The 21393-nt window shown below is 40.1% G+C and overlaps 1 protein-coding gene across 8 annotated transcripts in view; it reads right to left on the minus strand.

The window, feature by feature from the left end:
* Positions 1–21393, minus strand: part of LOC107590918 (estrogen-related receptor gamma-like) — a 176380-nt gene that overhangs the window by 40237 nt on the left and 114750 nt on the right. For all 8 annotated transcript variants that reach the window (XM_016279878.1, XM_016279880.1, XM_016279876.1 and 5 more), the window contains one exon: positions 18919–19035. In XM_016279878.1, the coding sequence (XP_016135364.1) occupies positions 18919–19035 (117 nt within the window). The remainder of the gene's footprint in view (positions 1–18918; positions 19036–21393) is intronic.

The raw sequence follows: 21393 nt of genomic DNA on the forward strand, positions 1-21393 counted from the left end.
GGTGACTACAGCTTCAAGGCAGGATTTTTTTAACCAATAATGATTTAATTTTTAGTCATTTCCAAACATAAAGCTATAATATATATAAAGAATATAACTTTTATGATGCTTTATTTATTCTTTTTGGCCGTTGGTCGCCCAGTCCCCATCCACTTTCATTGTAATCAGAAGATTAGCGTGGACCTTCTTAAAATGTTTTATTTTGTGTTACACTATAAAAATAAAGTAATATATATACGGATGGCATGAGAGAAAATTGTGACTTATAATTGTGAATTTTTAGGTGAACTGTCCCTTTAAATAATAGGTTCCTTTAAATGATGCTAAGTAATGCATTTGGCTATTTTTTTCACTTCACTTTTCTATTGGTCGCCCAGTCCCCATCCACTTTCATTGTAATCAGAAGATTAGCGTGGACCTTCTTAAAATGTTTTATTTTGTGTTACACTATAAAAATAAAGTAATATATATACGGATGGCATGAGAGAAAATTGTGACTTATAATTGTGAATTTTTAGGTGAACTGTCCCTTTAAATAATAGGTTACTTTAAATGATGCTAAGTAATGCATTTGGCTATTTTTTTCACTTCACTTTTCTCTCTCTCTTTTTAAACATTCCTCTGCTATTAACAGCTCAAAGCTCACTAAGAATATTATTTATATGTTCTGAAATGAACCTTCTGATTAGCCTCATACATTAGCACTAAGTAGGACATGAAATGCTGTTAAAAAGTTTCACAGCAAATGCCTCAGATTTCATGAAGGCAGACAGAACAAGAGGAATTGGAAAAAAATAAGAATTCATTTCACACTGTTGTAAATCTCAGGGGCGTAATTTCCACTGGGGACAGGGGGGACATGTCCCGCCCCCCCACTTTTTAAAATTCCGTTTGTGACCCGGCCACTTTCAAATTTGTTTGTTATGATTTTTTTTAACCACACACCGTCATCGCCACGGAGGAGCAGGACCGAGCAGGACACAGACGCACGAGTCCAGGAACGTCGCATGCACACTCTAAAAATAGCTCACTGAAAGTTCTAATGAGCAGGTATCGTGATTGCGGCACAGTCAGCAATGAAACACCAGAAGCCGCAACAGATGACTTTAATGTCATCATGGATGAAAAGAAAGAAAGGAGATGTGAGTTGGTTGATTCAGTAAATTAGCTCAGGTCAGGATAATCATATTTTCTGCCTACACCTGTTGATGTTAGCCTAACGTTGACTGAGCTAACATTAACATACACTGCTGCTAGGTAACTTCAGACTGTTGTTAGCTAAATATTTAATGTAGAACAGTGGTTCCCAAACTGGGGTACGTGAGGTGACAGAGGGGGTACGTGAACAAAATGCTGAGTTTTGCGGTGTTACGTGAACGAATCGTTCGTGAAAGTCATTGATTCAATGATTCATTCATAAATACAGCCACTTGCTTCCTTACTGAATGAACGACTGACTTGATGACTTACGCATTAAGACAGTGACTTACCGCCACCTACTGGAGTGTTTAGTTTTTAAAATCACTTTTCACTTTTTTATCATCATTGCATATTACTCTATTGAACATTTTTTTTATTTAAAACATTATTAATACTGTATTTATAAAGATAAAAAAATGCACGGGAAAGTCCATTTAGGGGGCAAATATTGTCCTTTAATAGAAAAGGTGCAGTCTAAGTGGAAGAGAGGGGGTACGCAGAAGGATGGTAAATGCCTCAGGGGGTACTCCACTCTAAAATGTTTGGGAACCACTGATGTAGAACATTCTGTGTACCATGAAAATGAGTCCACTTTAAACCCCACATTTTCTGTCAGCATTTTCCTACTATTCTTTTTGGCAGAATTTATCATTATAATCAACTTAATTATTTCCTGGATTTTTTGTATCACCATAGTCCCTAAATGTATGTAAATGCATTCAAATCAAAAACATTTCCCGCCATTTTGTGTCCCCCCCACTTCTCAAACCAAAGCTACACCCTTGAATCCCCAGTAGATTACAAGATTTTACTGTTTTAATTAAGATGACAAATAGACTAGTTGCTTCATGGTGGAATCCCTTTTCCCTCATTTTAAATTATCCTACTATCCTCTCCGCACCTCCCCCCACGTTTTTATTAGGACCCACAGATGACCGTAAACTTCTTACAAGGCTTGTTTTGAATTTCATAGGTGGCGTGGAATCCTGCAAGGCGTCTGCAGAAATTTACGGGGAAGTGTGAGAGAAACAATCAACCTGGCAGCAACGTGTGCCACTTTAAAAAAAGACTAATTAATCAGACGTGGCCAGAGAATTCTGATGTCTCGAACTTACATCATTATATTACACCTATTCTTGTTTAGCAGTCAACAGCATTCGTGCAGACATACTAAAGAGGCGAGGAGACTGTTGTTTTGGCCAAGGCTGATGGGGCACTGGAGAGTAAATACAGCGGCCAAATTTCTCACAGCTGACACACATAAACACTACACCACTTAAATTCAACAAAGGCTTAAGTGTTCACAGGGACGTCAAACGTGTGCTGATAGTTCAGTTCTTTTTACAGGTGCTATGCATCACAAGAGTATAGCTTTCTTTCTGATGAATATATATATATATAGGATCAAGCACTTAACTAGCTAACTCTGGCTACCAGAATAGATCTTCAATCAACAGTATGTCTAGAAGGAAAAGGAGACACTGACCAAACCAAACATAAGGAGGAGAGTATGTTGATTTGATTTATTTACAACTGCATTGTCGTGTAGTACAATCACTCAATTAGAAAACCCTGAATAGCTCACTTCCTGTTGGACGGAGTCTACGGCATGCAGTGCGAAAGTTGTTCAGCTCAATAAGATCTATATGTGTACTCAGTTTCATATGTATACGTTCAAGTATGTATGAGATATGCAGTTTTCTGTTTGTGTTCCAGGGGGCGCCATAGAGCCCCTGTGCCACACCCGGGCCCCAGCCTCTGTGGTGCCCTAATGACCACAGATTCCAACGTGTGTGCCAATTTTCAAGAGTTTTTGAGCACGTTAAGACTCGCCAAATAATAATAATAATAATAATCCTTAGAAAAACAATAGAATAACTAATTTAGAATTGACTACAATAGAATTTACTTCTTAAGTAAAAGTCGATACTAGATGTGCAAGTTGCAACAGATATTTTCCAGAGCTGTCACTTACATCTGCAAAATTCAGTCAATCATTCTTACAACTTACTTTACTAAGTTTGAAGTACTGTCTATTAGTAGCTACATTCTATTTACTTGCCAAGACAATTTGTACTCACATTTGGCTTTTGATGGGTGTTAGTCTTGGACCATAGCGACCTTCCTCTTTAAGAAAGCACATTTAATAGTCATTAGGCAATGACAGAAATGAACACCGGGTAAAATTACCCATCTACTAAGCTGCCAAACTCTATTAAATGTTCACCTTAACTCTTTCTTTCTCATATGCTAGAAGCAAGCCCTAAGAATATCACAACCCTCCTTCATTCACATATTCTTGCTGGTTCACTTTAGTTAAATCCAGGGGGGACCAAGTTGTTTTTGTCAACGTGAGCTTCCAGTCAGCTTTCTTATTTCACCAAAGCCCACATCCTCCAGTCTATTCCATTAATGCAATGAGCTTTTATGTGGAAATAACTGTGACCTATGGCAAAGGGCAAACCCAAGTGTGTCCCATGTGCTGAGGCCAGCCCAGCAAGCGGGACACCCCATTCTGAGAAAAAGAGCGAATCCCAATTGCAATCGGGCTCCTTCACAGCAGCAGAGGCATGTGTGAGGTTGGGCACGCCAGTGGTTTTTATGGTAATTGAGGCAGTTATATGAGGTGGATGTGGACAGTGCCTTTCTTCTGCCGAGACTTAAAGAGAAATAAGCGTGTGTTATCTTCCTGCCGGCAGAGCCGCCCTATTGTTGATTCAATAATACAAGACGGCTCTTATCAGGGCTCGGGGTGACTGATTGGCAGGCCGATATGTTTAGACAATGTGCCGTGTTCAAACTGAATTTACCCAGGCCTCCGGTCTGCCCAGGAGCAAGCAGAGCAGAGCGAATTAACACCACACAATGGACTGAGACTCTTTCAACAACTCTACATGCCCCCCTTGGCCCATGTCTTTTTCTAGACTAAAACCCATGACGTCTGCAACCATGTATGATGATTTATATAATAATAATAATAATAATTGATCATATAAATTGTATGAAAGCAAAAAAAATCTGTGAATGAATACACATAAATAATAATATTAATAACATTAAATAAATAATCAAATAATTGCTTTAAAATATTTAAAGAGTAAAATAAAAGTATTCAATAAAAGTCTTCTAACTAAACCTACTAAAAAGTAAACTATTGAAGGAATATGTGAAAAAGCAGGAAAAACTGAACGAAAGCACAAAAAGGTAAACACACATAAATAAATAAATAAATAAAGATGCACCAGGCACTGCAATGAAAAATGTAGCTTTAGTTACGCTATTCAACAAAGAGCAAAATAAAGTTAGCTTCAGAGTTAGCTGAAAACTGTTGTTAATTTGCTCCATTATTTTTACCAAGGTTATGCAAGAAAATCCTAGATATGTTTAATTCAAACAGGATTTAAATCATAAAGTATGCCTGTGAAACACAAATTTGCCTGGGAGAACTATTTCTGTCTGAACAGGGCTTTGGAGAAAAATGCATCAATTCAAAATCAAGGAGCATAATTGTGTTTACATCTGAGGTCTCCATTTAATCCAAAGAGACACCCAATGGTGGGCAAAAGCCAAGGCAGAATGAGGTGTTAACAGCACACGGGTGTGTAGGGGTGAGATATCGGCCAGGGGAGGTGCTGGCCAGCATTGTGGGATCAAAAGGAGCGATTTTTGCCTTCATCTGGCCTGATGGTGGAGTAAATGAGAACAGATCAGCGCTGCGGTCTGTGGGCAGGTGGCTGTCGGCCGTCGGCCGTCGGCCGTCTCCCAGCCATTAAATTGCTGGCAAGATGGAGGGCCTTCCTTTCCTGTAGCCACACTTACAGATCAAACAGTGACAAATGAGATGTAACTGCACTTGTAAAGCAAGGCTACAATCTGTCAAAGTACAATATCATTTGTGTTCTGACGTGGCAACCACGTTGTCTATTCCTGACGTCGCAGCTTGCTTGGATTCACCTTCTTTTTATAGATAATCAGTGATGCTGATTTTTGTGATAGTTGCTAACATACTAATTTGCTTTTTGTTTTAATAAAAGCATTCAAACGTAACCTCTAAAAACTATTTAAATTGGGAAAAAATAAACATTGATATCATGTACTTCTACTATCTATAATAATAATAATATACTTGATATAAATAGTATTATAAATATTGTAGAAAAAGTCCTGAAATTATCTGCTTCTACTATCAGACTGATAATAATAAAATACAATGGTTAATAATAATAATAAACAAAATATACTTTATATAAATAGTATTATAAATATTTAGGATATTTAAATGGGGCAAAAGTCTGAAATGATCTGCTTCTACTAACAGACTGATAATAATAGAATATTATTGTATTTAATAATAATAAAGAAATGTATATCTACACATTTTTCATAAATAAATCCGTCAGCCAAATATGACAGACTGATACACAAATGGAAAGATGGATGGATGGACAGATGGATAGATAGACTCCGCTCTAAAGCTCCATTGTCTGTATTTGTGTGGGGTAGGCTTGGTTTTTACCTGAGGAAAATCATTGCTGAGGAAAAAAATACTTAGTGAGCTGTATGACTGCATTAACAAGGACTCTCTCTGCCTGAACAATTCCTCGCCTCTAAATGATCTAATTAAAGTCTCATCAGTCGTGTGTCTCGGGCCGAGCCCTCCGCTGCTGCATTCAGACACTTTCACACAGAACGGCGTTCCCTGCTGTGCTAGCGCTCCCCTCGGCCTCACTGATCACATGGAGGCCTTCTGATACATCATCATAACAGACAGTGGGTGGAAGACTTGTAGAGGTTTGGATGTTGAGCAGGGGTATACGATGGGGGAAGAGGGTAACAAAATTAACCCTTAGGAGTTGAACAGTAATAGATATGAAAATGAGTTAACTGTTGAGACCACAAACCACGCAGGTACACTTTCAACACATTCCTTATACACATACACAATGAATCATCCAAAAAAGGAGGCTGTCTCCTTCAAAAAATGTGTAAACATTTATAAGCTTTCAACATGACCGGAACAGACAGATTTTCGTGGCGGGTCATCATCTATCAGGAGCTGTGAGAATGATACGGTATGTGTCACTATGGAAGGGCGTGAGTGCTGTAAGGCAGTGGGTGATGGTGGCCGTCTGATGGGGGAGATTGCATTAGAGCAGAGCACAGGATGGTGCTGGGGGCTGGGCCACGCTGGTTAATATGGGGCAGTGGGGAAACTGATGGTGTTGTAGGAAGGCCTGCACGTTGCTTCAGGTCGGTCGGTGGGAGATGAGTGGGTAATTGCCACTTCACCATGCCCAGTGTGTTCATTCAACCCTTCAAACGACAGAAAAAGCATCTCGGCCTATTCCGCTTTCTTTCTTTCACAGTACATAATTGGGACTCAAAATGTGAATGTAGTATATCCCATATTATCAAAACCTAAATATGACATAATACAATAACAGACAAAACACACACACATATATAAATAAATATATATACATTAATTTATTTTAATATATATATATATATATATATTAGGGCTGGGTAAAAAATATAGATATCTCGATATTAATCGATTCTCATTTTTACGGAACGATATCGATTCTTAAATCATTTGGCCCCCACTATATGCATTAACAACATGATAAAATAAAAAGTAAGAAATAGTGTGTCATCTCCCTCCTTCCACCTCACCACTCTAAAAATATCTGAAGATATTGTTCTACATGCGTCAAATTCACCTCATCAGCACTTATTAAAAAATCCGTACAATTAGGCCTTGTGCCATCTAATTAGCCCAAAGCAATTTAAAGACAATGAGTAAATGAAATGCTTTGCAATCAGCTCACATTAATTTTCCATTGCACATAGTGAGGGCTGCATTGACTCATCACACATGATCACGACAGTGTCTTTTAAACTAAGACATGAATACTCACAATAAACACAAAGAAAAAAATCCTTTGTTGACTGTCTGTGTGCTATTTGTGTGTGTGTGTCGGTTTTGCGACACTTTTAGGTGAGGTAAACACAGGGACTGTAAGTGTGGTGTGGGTTTACGGCTGAGTGATGGGGGTATGACCCACTGAAATACACTCTTCTAAAGAAACTTCATCTGTCAGTCATATCAGTGCTTTAACAGCTCGGTGCCGGACAGCCTGGGGTACTGGGAGAGGATAACACTCTGTTTGTAAGCGTGTTTGTGTGTGTTTGTAAGTGTGTGTGTGCACAGCAGAGAGTCGTGAGACCAGTGCTTTTCCTCATTCAAGACATGCAAATATGTGGTCTGCTATAACATAATCTACGGGTTCAGTTCTTCACTTTGAAGAAAACTACCTGCTAAATGGCAACCACACAAACAACAGAAAATAAAAGCAACATAAAAAATATGTAACAACAACAACGGGCAGATCTGTGGGGATATCGCTGATAGATTAACACCCTGCATCAAACTAAGCAGGTCATTTCTACACTATTTTTGGATGAGAAATTAACAGATGTGTACTGATGTGCCTGGTGGTAACAAACCTCTGGACAGAAATACATTTATAATACTTTGTTTCAATGCCTGTGACCTATTTTACAGCAAATTACACAATTGCTTTTGTACATGCTGACACTCATGCTAATTAGACTTGCGCTGTTGTTGTCGTGCGCTTATAAAGAAACAGATGTGGCGGCAAAAGTGTCATCATGAATTCGTTATGGATTCACATTAGAAGATCTGTACCAGTGGACTTGGAGCTTGAAATTAAAGTGTGATTTGAGTTCCCAGAATGCATCAGCTGCATGAGGAAGTCTGGAAAAAGTCCAAAGACAACTAAAGTGTATGTTTACCCTCTGAAGTAATAATATTGCATCCAGAGTGGTGAAGTGCATTTGATCCTGAGTGCGTAAAAAATGTTTGCCTTGCTGACTCTACAGTAGGAATTTAAGACTTCCTCTCACCCGTGTTCGCACTCCTGCCATTCATAGATTACTATTATCAAGCCTCTCAAAGCCAGCAGTTCCACATTGCACCAAATTTAGCCTCCCCAGCCCCCCTCAGGGTTCATACCATACCAGGTCTGTTGCTCAAACCATCTTTCCTGCCTTCCAACTCTACATTCTCCTGCTCAACCACACCAGTCCACAAGGATTGACAGAGTATGGCGATATGGATACCACATGCCTTGAATATGTACGTATGTGTGTGAGGTGTCAGTTCCCAATAAGTGAAGATAATCAGGACAGAGAGGATGATGCTCTCCGCCTTGCGAGGGTAAATGAGTGCGATTGGACCGTAGCGATGCTACTGGACTGCTTCCTGACAAAGAAATAAGGACGTTCTCGCCGCGCCAGCTGTGCGGGCATCAGGCCACTGCCAAATTCCAGACCCTGCCCTGCAACCAAATCAGCCTAGCCGGCTGGAAAAGCACAGTCTGTGGGCTCAGCATGGTCTGTCTATGCAAAAAAACCCTGCCGTCTGCAAGCAGCGGCGCAGAACTGGAGAAGCCAAGAGCCCAGTCCGACTTGTGCCTTCATACACAAGTGAAGCCCAGTAAGGAAATTGGTCACAAATTGTGCATCCCAGTAAGGAAATTGGTCACAAATTACCAAAACAAAGCAGTCGGAGAGAGCCAGCGCAGGCAAATCGCGGCCTGCAGCCATGGCCACTGCACTGTACAGAGCGCTGATTGAGCCACATCATTCAAAACGACATGTTACTGTTGCATTGTTATGACAGTCGAGCAGCTGCATGATTGGTGCGGTTGCAAGAGCCCACATAGAGCCATTAAAAGGTCAGCAGGTGCTGGACAAGGCGCCGGCACGAGCGTCCCAACGGAGGCGTTCTCTGGGATTGCGGGCGGTGGGCTGCAAGAGCTTGTGATGAGGGACACGCTGAATTCTGGAAGCGGTCCAGACTATTGCCGAGCCACTCAATCACAGGCTCAATCGAAGGCCCTCGCTTCGGCAGCGTCTGCCAGGCCTGTGGAAGTACACATTCACAGCACTTGCATTTAAGGTGATTCGGCCACAAGTATCTCAGGTTGCTGAGAGTGAAGAAAGAAAATTTGCATTTGTTTGCATTTGAATGTACAGTGGACCCAAAAAGTACATGAACTTTATGCACTTAATGTATGAACTTCATTGCACTAGAAACAAAATAAAAAATCAAGAGGCATCTGAAAGCAAATTACACCAGAGATTTTTGAAGAAATAACTGTATTAATTTATGTATTTATTTTAGTACTGTCAAACGATTAATCACGATTAATCGCATCCAAAATAAAAGTTTTTGTTTACATAATATATGTATGTGAACTGTGTTTATTTATTATGTAGAATATATTTTGCAAATATTTACATGTATATACATTTATATTATTATATATTATATTATATATAAACACATTTAATATATAAACATAACACATTTTTCTTAAATATATACATGCATGTGTTTGTATTTATATATACATAATAAATATACACAGTGCACACTCATATATGTGTCCATGGACCACAAAACCAGTCTTAAGTGTCAATTTTTCAAAATTTGAGATTTATAAATCATCTGAAAGCTGACTAAATAAGCTTTCTATTGATTTATGGTTTGATAGGATAGGACAATATTTGGTTGAGATACAACTATTGAATATCTGGAATCTGAGGGTGCAAAAAAAAGAAAATATTGAGAAAATCGTCTTTAAAGTTGTCCAAATGAAGTCCTAGCAATGCATATTACTAAACAAAAATTAAGTTTTGATATATTTACGATAGGAAATGTACAAAATATCTTCATGGAACATGATCTTTACTTAATGTCCTAATGATTTTTGGCATAAAAGAAAAATCTATAATTTTGACGCATACAATGTATTTTTGGCTATTGCTACAAATATACCCCATACAGCGACTTAAGACTGGTTTTGTGGTCCAGGGTCTCATATTATGTAAACAAAAACTTTTATTTCGGATGCGATTAATCGTGATTAATCGTTTGACAGCACTAATTGATTTATTTATTCATACTAGGGATGCACTGAAATTCAAATTCTAACTATACTAATAATTATTTCAATATAATGGATCATAACTGATAAATGGACAATACAGACTTTTTTCCTTAAATAAATTAAAATAAAAAATCTAAATACATTAAAACGAAAAAAATAAATAAAAAATAGAACATAAATAAAACATAAAAAAGTTGTCTTAATTTTAAATAACTATTGTATAATCAGTTAAAACCTAGTCTCAGCCTCAGATGTCACGCCCACGGAACATTGGCTAAACGTCTGATGCATATGGCACACAAAAGTGGAAACACTTCAGGAGTTTCGAAGTCGTGATCGGATTGGTTGAATTACACAGGATTTCCGGGAGACGTGTGTGTGTCGCGTTCTACAAGGTTACGCCTGGAAACAAAGATGCCGTGACGCCAAACCAGTCACGAGAGAAGAAAGCCATCGTGTTTACAACTGTGACGACGAGCGCTTATCAGGATCAACTAAACGCTGGATTTTCAAAACTATGTGAAATATTTAAAGTTCGCGGCACAGAATCTTTAAAACACGTCCGAGAGTTTTACACACCGGTCTGTTATTGTGGCGACATTTCCACGCCCCGAAACATGGCGCTGAAACGAAACAAACTATGATTGTTTGATTGACATGTCGGTCAAACGGCCTCATGGGCGGGCCTTGGCCAACGAAAGCTGCCATGGATTCCAGACCTTCAGCTGTCATTCTGAAGGTCTGGCTACGCGAGACTAGTTAAAACCTGACATTTGTTTTTGAAAGTTTCGTTTTGAAAATTTCTTGAAAAATATACTATATTTCTTTCAAATAAACGACACTTGGTTTGATATTTCATCTAATGCTAAAGTATTCACTTGTGTTCAAGTGTGGCTACATTGTCCAAGTCCTTTTTGTGGCCACTGTATGTATACATCACCTAATTATAAGGAATATCTGCCATGGATGTGTCAAGCAGCTGCCTTCTGGGAAAAATCGTCATTTATTAAAGTGTCAGCAACGTGTCCCTTGTGCTCTGTATGGAAAACAAAAGAGCACAGACCTCCAGCTGTCCCTCTGCCCACAAGTGGTTGTGGCAGACTGGGAAATGCACGAGTGGAGGAGGAGGAGGATGGGAAGAGTCCTCCAAAGTCAGCAGCATGTAAAATCTTCCCCTGCCTGGCTGGGATCCAAACTCACAAGGCTTATTCTGCCTCCGATTCAGCGCAGGGACTTCCACCAATCCTCTGTGGGTTACTCGAATGCCTAAAGATGTCATTTAGTTGAGGATGGCGAGCAACCAGGGAGTGCGAGAACAGAGGGATTGGAGGGGAGGGAAGAGCGGTGGCAGGGGAGAACAGAGGAAGGAGCCGAGGAGGGATTTGCGCTACTGTGCCTTCTGTTGCTGCTGGAGAGGAGGTGGAAAAGGCACAACGATGACCTTTCTGTCTCTGCATGGAAAAAAGAGAAACCTCTCAGCAATTAAGAGGAGTTAATGCCCTAATTATGTGTGTCGTTTTAGGCAGCGCCAGAGGGGATCTCCTAAATAGTAAGAGAGGGTCGGGGGAAGGAGAGGAGGGCGAGATGAGGGGGATGGAGGGTAACTAACCCAGCTGTTTCATTCCCAGACCCAACCTGGAGGGGTGTGCTATGGCCAGTAGTTTGGGGTTTTAAGCAGGTGTGGTAGATAGGACAGTCAGACGACTCCCAGATGACCCACGCAGGGTTATTTCAGGTGAAGCAACATGCTTTCAACCCTTGAAGGAAAGTGTGTGCTGTGATACACATCACTAGCGCTATCAAGCAAGGCCTCCCAGTCAGTTATGACACTATAATGAGGCTGTCATGATATTCAAATGGCTCCGTTCTGAAGAGCGTGACTGTCTGCGGTGCACACTTTCTCCTTCACGATGAAGAGGCAAAAGTCTTCTTTTGAGTGACATTTCATACTTAGAAGTTAGACCAAAACCGGATGTCACAGTTTAAGTTATATAAATATTTTATATAATTATATAATCTGTCTGGTTGGTTTGCCACATATCTAGCAGTATATTAGTCTTGGTGGCTTGCGATAAGATGGACAACAGTTTGTTCTTTAACGAGGAGAAGGGTCGGACCTCGAACTGAAGGTGTAGCACAATAACACACTGGAAGAAAAACAAACCAGCTGTGAGAAAGAGTTGCCATGCTGACATTTAAAAGCACACACAGAGGCGCTATCTAGGAATAAAGTAGGGCAAACTACAGCGAGAGAGAGACTGCATAATGATATCACCCCCCTGAGAGCTCTCTTTAAGATGCTGGCTCTCTATTTTGGGGAGGCAAGAGTGGGGGAACGTGGTGGGTGGAGGGTGGTCTCAGACGGGTCCTCTCCTCAGGCTCTAAATGAATGGCGGCGTTGCATAATACAACAAGCCTCGCCCGCTGACAGCACGATGATTTATGCCCCCCGTCAGAGGAAGAGAGGGGCGAGAGAACGAAAGGCAGCTGAGGAAGGGACAGCGTGTGAGAGAATGAATGAGAGAGAGGGAGAAAGAAAGAAAGAAAGAAAGAAAGAAAGAAAGAAAGAAAGAAAGAAAGAAAAAAAGGAACTAAGGAAAGCAAAAAAAAGACAAAACAGAAATGAACGGAGAAAACAGAAATGCGGTGGAAGGTAGAAAAATAGAAATGAGGAAGAAGGAGGTGAGACAGATGCACTCGACAAGACTCCTGTCAAACCAATAGTCCTTTCTCGGTCTCATTCACTCTCTCCCATCTTTTTCCAGAGACACTTGGGGCGGCTTAAGTCAGACAGCTTCAAGTTATCATTTCTAGCACAAAACATATTGTTAAAGATTTTATTATTTAGTTATAGTTTTCCATTTAACCTGGGGGGAGGCACTGGTTTTGCATCAAGACCTAGATTTTACATCAAATGGTGACCCAACATAGTACCAAAATTGTTTACCACACAAAAATTATTTTAAAACATCACTAAAATCAATCATTTAAAAGCATAATTAATAATAATCACAACAACAGAATTATTTATTATCTAATAAGATTTTTTTTTATATAACTATTATTATTATTGTAAAATTTAAGATTAAAAATGACAGAATTAATAATATTGGCAGCCAATAACTGGCCACTCAACACAGGATGAGTGAATGACATGCAAACTATCCGATCTGGCACACAAATCTGCATCAAAATACTCTAGAGTTTGATGATCTTTGACATCAACATGAAAGAAGAACCAATATTTGGGTCACAATCTACCAGTTAAGAACTTATAGACTAAATATTGTACGAAAATAAGATTTTTTTTTGCAGCGCTCTATCTAACCACTGTGATCATTGGCTCTGGCATGTTCTGTGTCAGTCATGATAATGGTGACAGTGGCCAGCAAGCTATATATTTCACTGAAGGGTTTTAAGCGGGATTTGATGCGATGAGGCAGGCTTTTGAGTTTTAAATTGCTCTCTTGCTCTGACTAAAAGCAGCACGCACTCTATATGTATGAGTATGTATGTCAGTGTGTATGTGTGTGAGACAGAAAGAGAGAGAGAGACGTTTAGCCTACTCATATCTACAGGCAGGTCTGGCTATTTTGCTTCCATGGCTGCTTATGTCCCCAGAGAGATGCGGTGGGGAGAGCCACTGCTGTCAGAATCCAAACTCCAGCCTTCGTTAGGACAGCCGCTATCTATAACACAGCACAATAATTGGGCGAGCTCTAATTGCCTTCTGCAGGAATTAGATGTTACATATTCGGAAGGTGCATCCCATCACTGCCAACCTGTGTCTGCAGGTTTCTTACTTTATCTCTCTCTTATTTGCTTTCTGAGTTTAGATGAAAGGAAATAAAATATACCATATTTGAAATAGATTCTATGACAGAAGAATCACTCCAAAAATGCAAGAGAAAAAGAGGTATGAGGTACATTAAGTAGCTCTCCCTGTGGAGAAGGTCATCCATCTGTGTGTTCAGACATGAGGAACGAGTGGCTGAGAATTTAGCCTCATCATAATCATCACATGTATGCACATTTTCCCTTAGCTTGAGTACGCAAGGTTTAGCGGAGTGAAGAGCATGTAGGTATTTATGGGTGCGTCGCGTATATATGCATTAGCGTCCTAGAGTATGTTCTTGTGAATAAGTGCTTTCTCTGAGTGTAAGTGTGTGTGATCAGCGCTGCATGCATCAGTGAGTGTTTCTGTGAGTGTGTGAACTGCATCTCTCTAAGTGTTGTGTAATAAGTACTCTCCATTCCTGATGTACGGCTCTCGTTCCCCTCACGCTGCGTACCGCCGGGTGCTTTAGCTCGAGCATGTTAGGGCTGATTCCCGGCTGTGGTCTCAGGCCAGTGCTCCGTCAGGCCCCGTCGCTGTCTCTCTGACTGTCTGTGGATATAATTTTACAGTTGGGTGGCTGGAGGTAGCGACGCGGCAGGCGGTTGGCCCCCAGGGTCAAACAGAGACATAGCTGCAGGCAGCAATTTCCTTGCAGCTAGAATGCGCATGTGCCTGCAAGGTGAGCACCTGCACAAGCTTTCGGTACAACGGTGAGTGTGTGCTGTTATTGAGAGGCTTTGCTTGTGCATATGTATGAGCGGTGTGTGTGTGTACAATGTGGGGGTGTTAAGCTGCAGGTGAGAGTTGCGGTGTAATAGGTGGACAGATATCATGTTGGGTGGTTCGACTAGCAGTGCAGGGGTTTGGCTTTATGTGCCGAATGATTTCATCACTTTGGATGCCTGGTGTACAGAACTCCAAGTGTATGTTGTGGATGCGTGCGTGTGTGTGTGTGTGTGTGTGTGTGTGTGTGTGAAGGATCCTTTCTTTATCAGGATTACTTATCCCATCCCCACCTTCATGTCTCCCAGGGGTGACAGGACTAATTTCAGACAGATCTTCCCCTAAAGCAAGCTGCTGGCTATGGGTAACATCACATACCCCTCCCCCAAAACCCTCCAACACCAAACCTCTGCATGGGTGCTGACACATCGGCTTAGCCCGTACCTCACCAAAGCTAGCCAGCCACGGTTAACGCTGGCTGACAACTAACACACATGCATAGATGACTGATCTGGATTTAATCTAAAACCCGGCCAGTGAGTTGTGCGCCAAATCACTGAAAACAACAAAACCTAAGAAAAGTGCTAGAATAACATTCAAAAATTTAAGTTCTGTAAAACCACCAAACAAAATGTTGGTGAAAAAAACAACAACAATTTAAATATTTAATATGAATAGCCATGAGAGTAAATTGTGTTTGCAAGCATGTCTAAAACAAACCTACTGGTTTTCTCCCAATAAGTTAATATACAGCCTATTATGTTAATACTGTAAATAAGAATCTGAAAAGAAAGAAGCTTCAAATAAATATTTTAACATGCGTGAATAAATCCAACCACCCCTATAGATTTAAGTTTCACGTTCCATAATCCGTGACCGACAAAGGAGCATCTTGGCGGCAGGGATTTAAAACTTTAAAGGGGTCATATGATGCTGCTAAAAAGAACATTATTTGGTGTATTTGGTGTAATGCAATGTGTTTATGCGGTTTAAGGTCAAAAAACACATTATTTTCCACATACTGTACATTATTGTTTCTCCTCTATGCTCCGCCTTTCTGAAACGCGTCGATTTTTACAAAGCTCATCGGTCTGAAAAACCGAGGTGTGCTGAGATTGGCCAGCTATCCAGTGCGTTGTGATTGACCGAATACCTCAAGCGTGTGACGGAAATGTTACGCCCCTTACCACATTTTTGCAACTTTACAGATCTTCTTTATGCACCAAGAGCTTGTAACACTCCAACGAGAAAGGAAAAATTTAAATCGCATCATATGACCCCTTTAACAAGACTCAAACTGACTCAGGCAGAGTGAAAGACTGGATTTTTTCAATCATGTAGGGTACAAGTGATTTTAAAACATTTCAGCCGGTTTATATATATCGTGTATATATTATTTATCTCGTATAAGATGCATTTGGTTGAGTCAAGCGCTTCATTGTAGTACTACGGTAATTATCTCTTCAGCGCGCAGCGCGAGCAGGATAAACAACAATGCAGAATATTAATAACTATGACTGGGACTGTCATATACATAACATTATAATGAGAACACTATTATAATAAAACGCTGTGAATTTTTAGAGTTTAGTTGCCGTGTTTCTGCACGTTGTTGCGTGAAGAACGCGTCCACAAAAGGAGTTCATTCAGAGCCGCACAGACACATTCGTGCATTCGGGGCATTTTGTGCAGATAGCCTATAAGTCGTAATATTAACGTTATGTTGTACAAATAACAAAGCATATTCTATATGAGATAAATGTCAAGTTAAATCCCATTGATTAAAAACCTGCTATTAAATGTGTCACTCTACTGGTCATCTTCAGTGCACGCAGCTCAAAACAGAAATGCAGAACATTAATAGCTACTGTCATATACATAACATTATAATGAGAGCACTACTGTAAAAAATGTTGTGAATTATTAGGGTTTCGCTGACGTTTAATGTTAACTATCTTTTAATCAAAACATAAAACATTATTTACCCCATTTGTATCTGCGAGGCGTCTGTTACACATTTTCCCTGTTTGTTAACGTAATTATGACTGTCGAATGTCTGACTTGACTCTTGGTAATGTATTTTGCCCCGCCCCCAAACATATGGTTCGACTATCAGTCGACTATCAGGCAAGATTCGAAAAATCCGATTAGACTATGAAAATCCTAGTCGGGGACACCCCTAAAAATCAACAAATAAAAAGTTAGTGGAGCATTTTACACACATAGAACTTTGAGAGACCTTAGGCATTCAACAATAGCAAATATTTTATATGAATACCAAGGAGATTACATTTTTGTGCTTTTGTATTTTTGTTGATTGTTTCTAAAGTGCTGTAAAAACAACAATCCTAAAAAATAAAAAAATGTAATAAATTAAAGCTAGTGTAGTGCTTAAAAGTAGCTAATAAAGTGCTGTAACAAAGTCAATTGAAAAATATTCACAAAAAAAAATGATTCAAAACATTTTTAAAAATGAGTATCCATGAGGTTAAACTGTGTGTGCATGTGTTTGTTGTGTCTAAAAAAACAACACAACCTTAAAAAACAAGCTAGTGCAACGGTCAGAAGTAGTGTTGTAAACTTGAAACAAAAATAATGTTAGCATAATATTTTTTACACAGATTATATATGAATGGTCATAAGGTTGAAGTGTCATTGTATGCATGTCTAAAAAAGCTGAGAAAATGACAAACTGGAAATTCAAAAGTAGGGATTGTCATATAACCGACTAACAAAAACTATGCTACATAAAAAAAGTTTAAAAAAACAAAACAAAACAATGAATATACATTGCGGCACTGATTTGTTTTCTATGCATGTTTTTTTTTTCCATTCTTTGTGTGTAAAGTGAACATGTTTTGGAGAAATAAGAAAATTGATGCATCAATTTTTCAAATGACCCTTATTCATATGTAGAGGGAGACCTCTGTATTAAATTCAAGCACTTTACAACAAATGGTTGTGCCATTGGGTGCCATTTTGATATATGTGTGTATGGGTGGCTAGCAGCAAGAACAAAAGGCTGCTATTTGTCTGGGTGCTCATGGGAGAAGATGCCATATCAAACATGCAACTGCATCCCTCAGACCTTTCTGAAAACAGGCCTCTACTTATCAATTACCTACCTGTCAGCGACACCGGCCGTGTAGGCAAATGTCCCTGCACAGGGCAACAATAGCATTGAATGAGATTGCCATTTATGTGTGTGTGTGTGCACGTGTGTGCGAGAAAAAGACGGATAATATGAAAAAGAAACATTTCACACAGGCAAAATATATACACTCTTACACTCAACGCAAACAAATGTGGACCTGTGGGGCATTTGCGCCTGCTGTTGCTCTCCAGCTGCGTTGTTTTGGTATAATGTGAGCTGACCACTCAGGACCGCAGAAGGAAAACTGGCCACAGGGTTTGTGTGTGTGTGTGTCTGGTCTCGTGTCTCGGTGAATAAGGTGCAGTCTACCTGATCTTGACTTAAAGGGGCATAGCGTTTGTGTACACACACAACTGTGAGCCTATAAGTGCCGTCACCTGCGTCTCTAAGAGGTCCAGTTCTGTGAGTGACAGAAGCATAGCCTACCTCTCATTCTCCCTCAAGTCTTTCCTCTCCCGTCTATGATGGCGATTCTTTCAGAGGCAGACAAAACACTTCCTGTCCACCTGAATGAGAAGCGAGGAAACGAGCTGCCGTGCCGCATTTCTGCCGCTGAAGATATCAGAAAGGACTTTTTTCCTGTGTGAAGGTTAAAGGCTAGTTCAGGCAGCTCCTCTGTAAACTTTTAACATCAAAGGCGGGAAAGCCTGGAGAGGCAGAGCCTGTGTTTCCACACGAGAGCGGTGGTTTGAAAATAACTGCTTGTCCATTTGGCAGACCTCTGAGAAAATGCCTCACAGGCCGGCTCTCTAAATAATAACCAGTCTTGTTAGTTAGAACTGGGCCTGGAGGCCAAGACAAAAGATGGTGTTTGGCTGACCGTGAGTGGCCTTCGGGGCACGAGGCCAAGCGGCCCTTCAGTTTCAACCTTGACTTCATTCTAGACCTGTTCTACTTTTTTTTTTCCCATTATGGAAACCTGTGCATTTCCTCAGAATGGTAGATAGAGTGAGAAATACAGTTGGACAATGCATAAAATGTTCATTTCCTCCCCTCCCCAAGCATTTTCTTATTACTCTCACCTTCTCGCATCATGCCGACGTTAAGACACTTCATGAAGCGGCAGGCTTGGCAGGACTTCCTTCTACGTTTGGTGATCTCACATTCATTGGTGGCGGGGCAGCTGTACTCAATGTTTCCTGTGGCGAGGCATGTAGAGAGAAGGAACAGAGAGTGTTTAATGACTGCCAACAAAACCTTATTCCTATAGCAATCCAGCAAGAAATAGCATAAAATATAATATAATATCTTATATTTACACATATAAGTTTGAGGTTGGTAACAAACAAACAAGTTATATAATGTACAGTATACAGTATATTGTTAAATATTCTCACAGTTTAAAAGATTCTATTTTAATATGTTTGTATGTAAAATATAAATTATTCTTGTGATGGCAAAGCTGAATTTTCAGTGTCACAAATCATTCTAATATGATGATTTGGTGCTGAAGAAATGTTTATTGTTATTCTTCTTATTATTAAATATTATCATCCATCACTGTGCAATATTTTTGTGGGAAATGTGATATATTTTTTCATGATTTAATTCATGAATTAAAAGTTCAAAACAACAACATTAATTTTAAATTTAAATCTTTTGTACCATTATAAATGGCTTTACTGTCACTGTTAATCAATTTAATGCACTGTTGCTGAATAATAAAAATAAAAAAATCTTACTGACCTCAAACTTTAGAAATTAATTGATGTACTCTCAACAAATACAATACTGTAAGTGCAAGCCCAACCTCAATTTGTCAGTTAAAAAAAATAATAAAAGAGACTGAAATACAGCAATCACTTCCCATCAAGTCTACATATGTGTTGTGTGACTGAGAGTGCAAAAGGTCACGCAGGAAAGCGCCACTGGCTCTCCTCAGAGGTCATGTGTCACAGAGCTGTGTGAAGCTGCATAGGCAGGCAGACAGGCAGGCCAGACTTTACTAAACCTAAACAAAGACCTGCAGGTCACAATTCACCTCTGTGTGAACTTCCAATCGCCTGGTGACCACTAACACGGCTCCTCATCCTACCAATCCCCCACATCAACACACATAGAGAGCCACAAGTTTGCTACTATGATTCCTGGCATAGAGGAGACTATTACAGTGTGTTATTTGAGCATTATGATGCTATGAGAGGGGAAAACGCAATGATATATGCTTGTTATTGCAACAGCACGCAAATAGAAGCCTGATGAATAATCTGGCACACAATAAAATCATTTAAATAGTTTTTTTGGCTGTATTATAAGAATTACTTGCCAGATATAGTAATTTAATTTAACAAATTTAGGGTTTGGAACGGCTTATGGCAGTGTTGTAACTATCAATGTATGGAGAGAATTTGTGCAATAGAATAACTATTAGAACACAAATACGTGCACTCACACTTCTTGGGCTGAAACAGACTCTCTCACACACGCACTCATGCAATTAACATAGGGCCCGTCTGGGACCTCCACACTGATGAAATATTTCGGAGTTAATCAGACTTTGTAAACACTGATTTGTATTGACTTCTCTTCTGTGAACTGATGTTTCCTCATTAAAAAGCAGATTAGCAGCGCGAGCAGGGGGGCTAAATGCTCAAGACTGCTAATTCAACAGGAAACAGTATTTAAAGTATGCATGTCCATTAAACTGAGCTCCAATATTCATTAGTCAGGTAATCTCCAGAATTCATTAGGGTCTTTGGATTGGGAGGAATGAATGTGGAATGTGAAGATGCGAGGTGATTCTCATGAGGGCTGAGGCCGGTTGAGTGGTCTTAACCAGCTGGGAATGTTTCGAGGGGGGAAAAATCCTTGCCAGTCTAATATAGGTGCTTTCCTACCAGTAGTTGAATGCCAATGGCTTGAGCGCTGTGTCCAGGTTATCAACACAGTGGAAAGGAGGCTGTATGTGTGTGTGTTCGCTGACAGGATAGAGTGATGTGATTTGAGTTAGGTGGCAGTCGATTAGTGCAATGTCCATTGTCTATCACTCAAGCGGCTGCCGAGAGGTTTCAAACAAGATATAAAATGTGCCTAGCGCTTCCTTCCACTGCCTGTCTTCATACTAAATGCTACACTTCCATCATTCATCAGTCGCAGTCAAATGCCAATGAAGCTCATTACCAGAACATGGAAACAACATGACCTTGGGCTGACCTTATGCTATGGCTATGAAGTAGGGAATGGATTTGGGAATGTTCTGGGCTTTTTAAGGTTGCATTCTTGGTGTTCCCCTCCCATATTTTGCACACCGCCTGGCTACGAGTGGCTCAATTGGGAGGTGATAGATGCAGGTTGTCAGGTGGCATTGGAGGAGTGCCACCGGAATGCCAGCTGCCAGTGATTTGAGTGGCCATGGCGCCCGTGCCTCCGCCTGTCCCAATGCCCCCAGCTGAACCGTGGTCCTGACGCCTCTGCATCCCTTAACTCCCCAACCCTGCTCCTTCCCTCAAAAACCAGCCAGTCTGGAAGTCAATAAATGTCCAGCTGGATGGGATGTT

The sequence above is a fragment of the Sinocyclocheilus grahami genome, unplaced genomic scaffold (genome assembly GCF_001515645.1).
Source record: "Sinocyclocheilus grahami isolate Dianchi unplaced genomic scaffold, SAMN03320097.WGS_v1.1 scaffold134.1, whole genome shotgun sequence".
NCBI classification, from domain to species: Eukaryota; Metazoa; Chordata; class Actinopteri; order Cypriniformes; family Cyprinidae; genus Sinocyclocheilus; species Sinocyclocheilus grahami.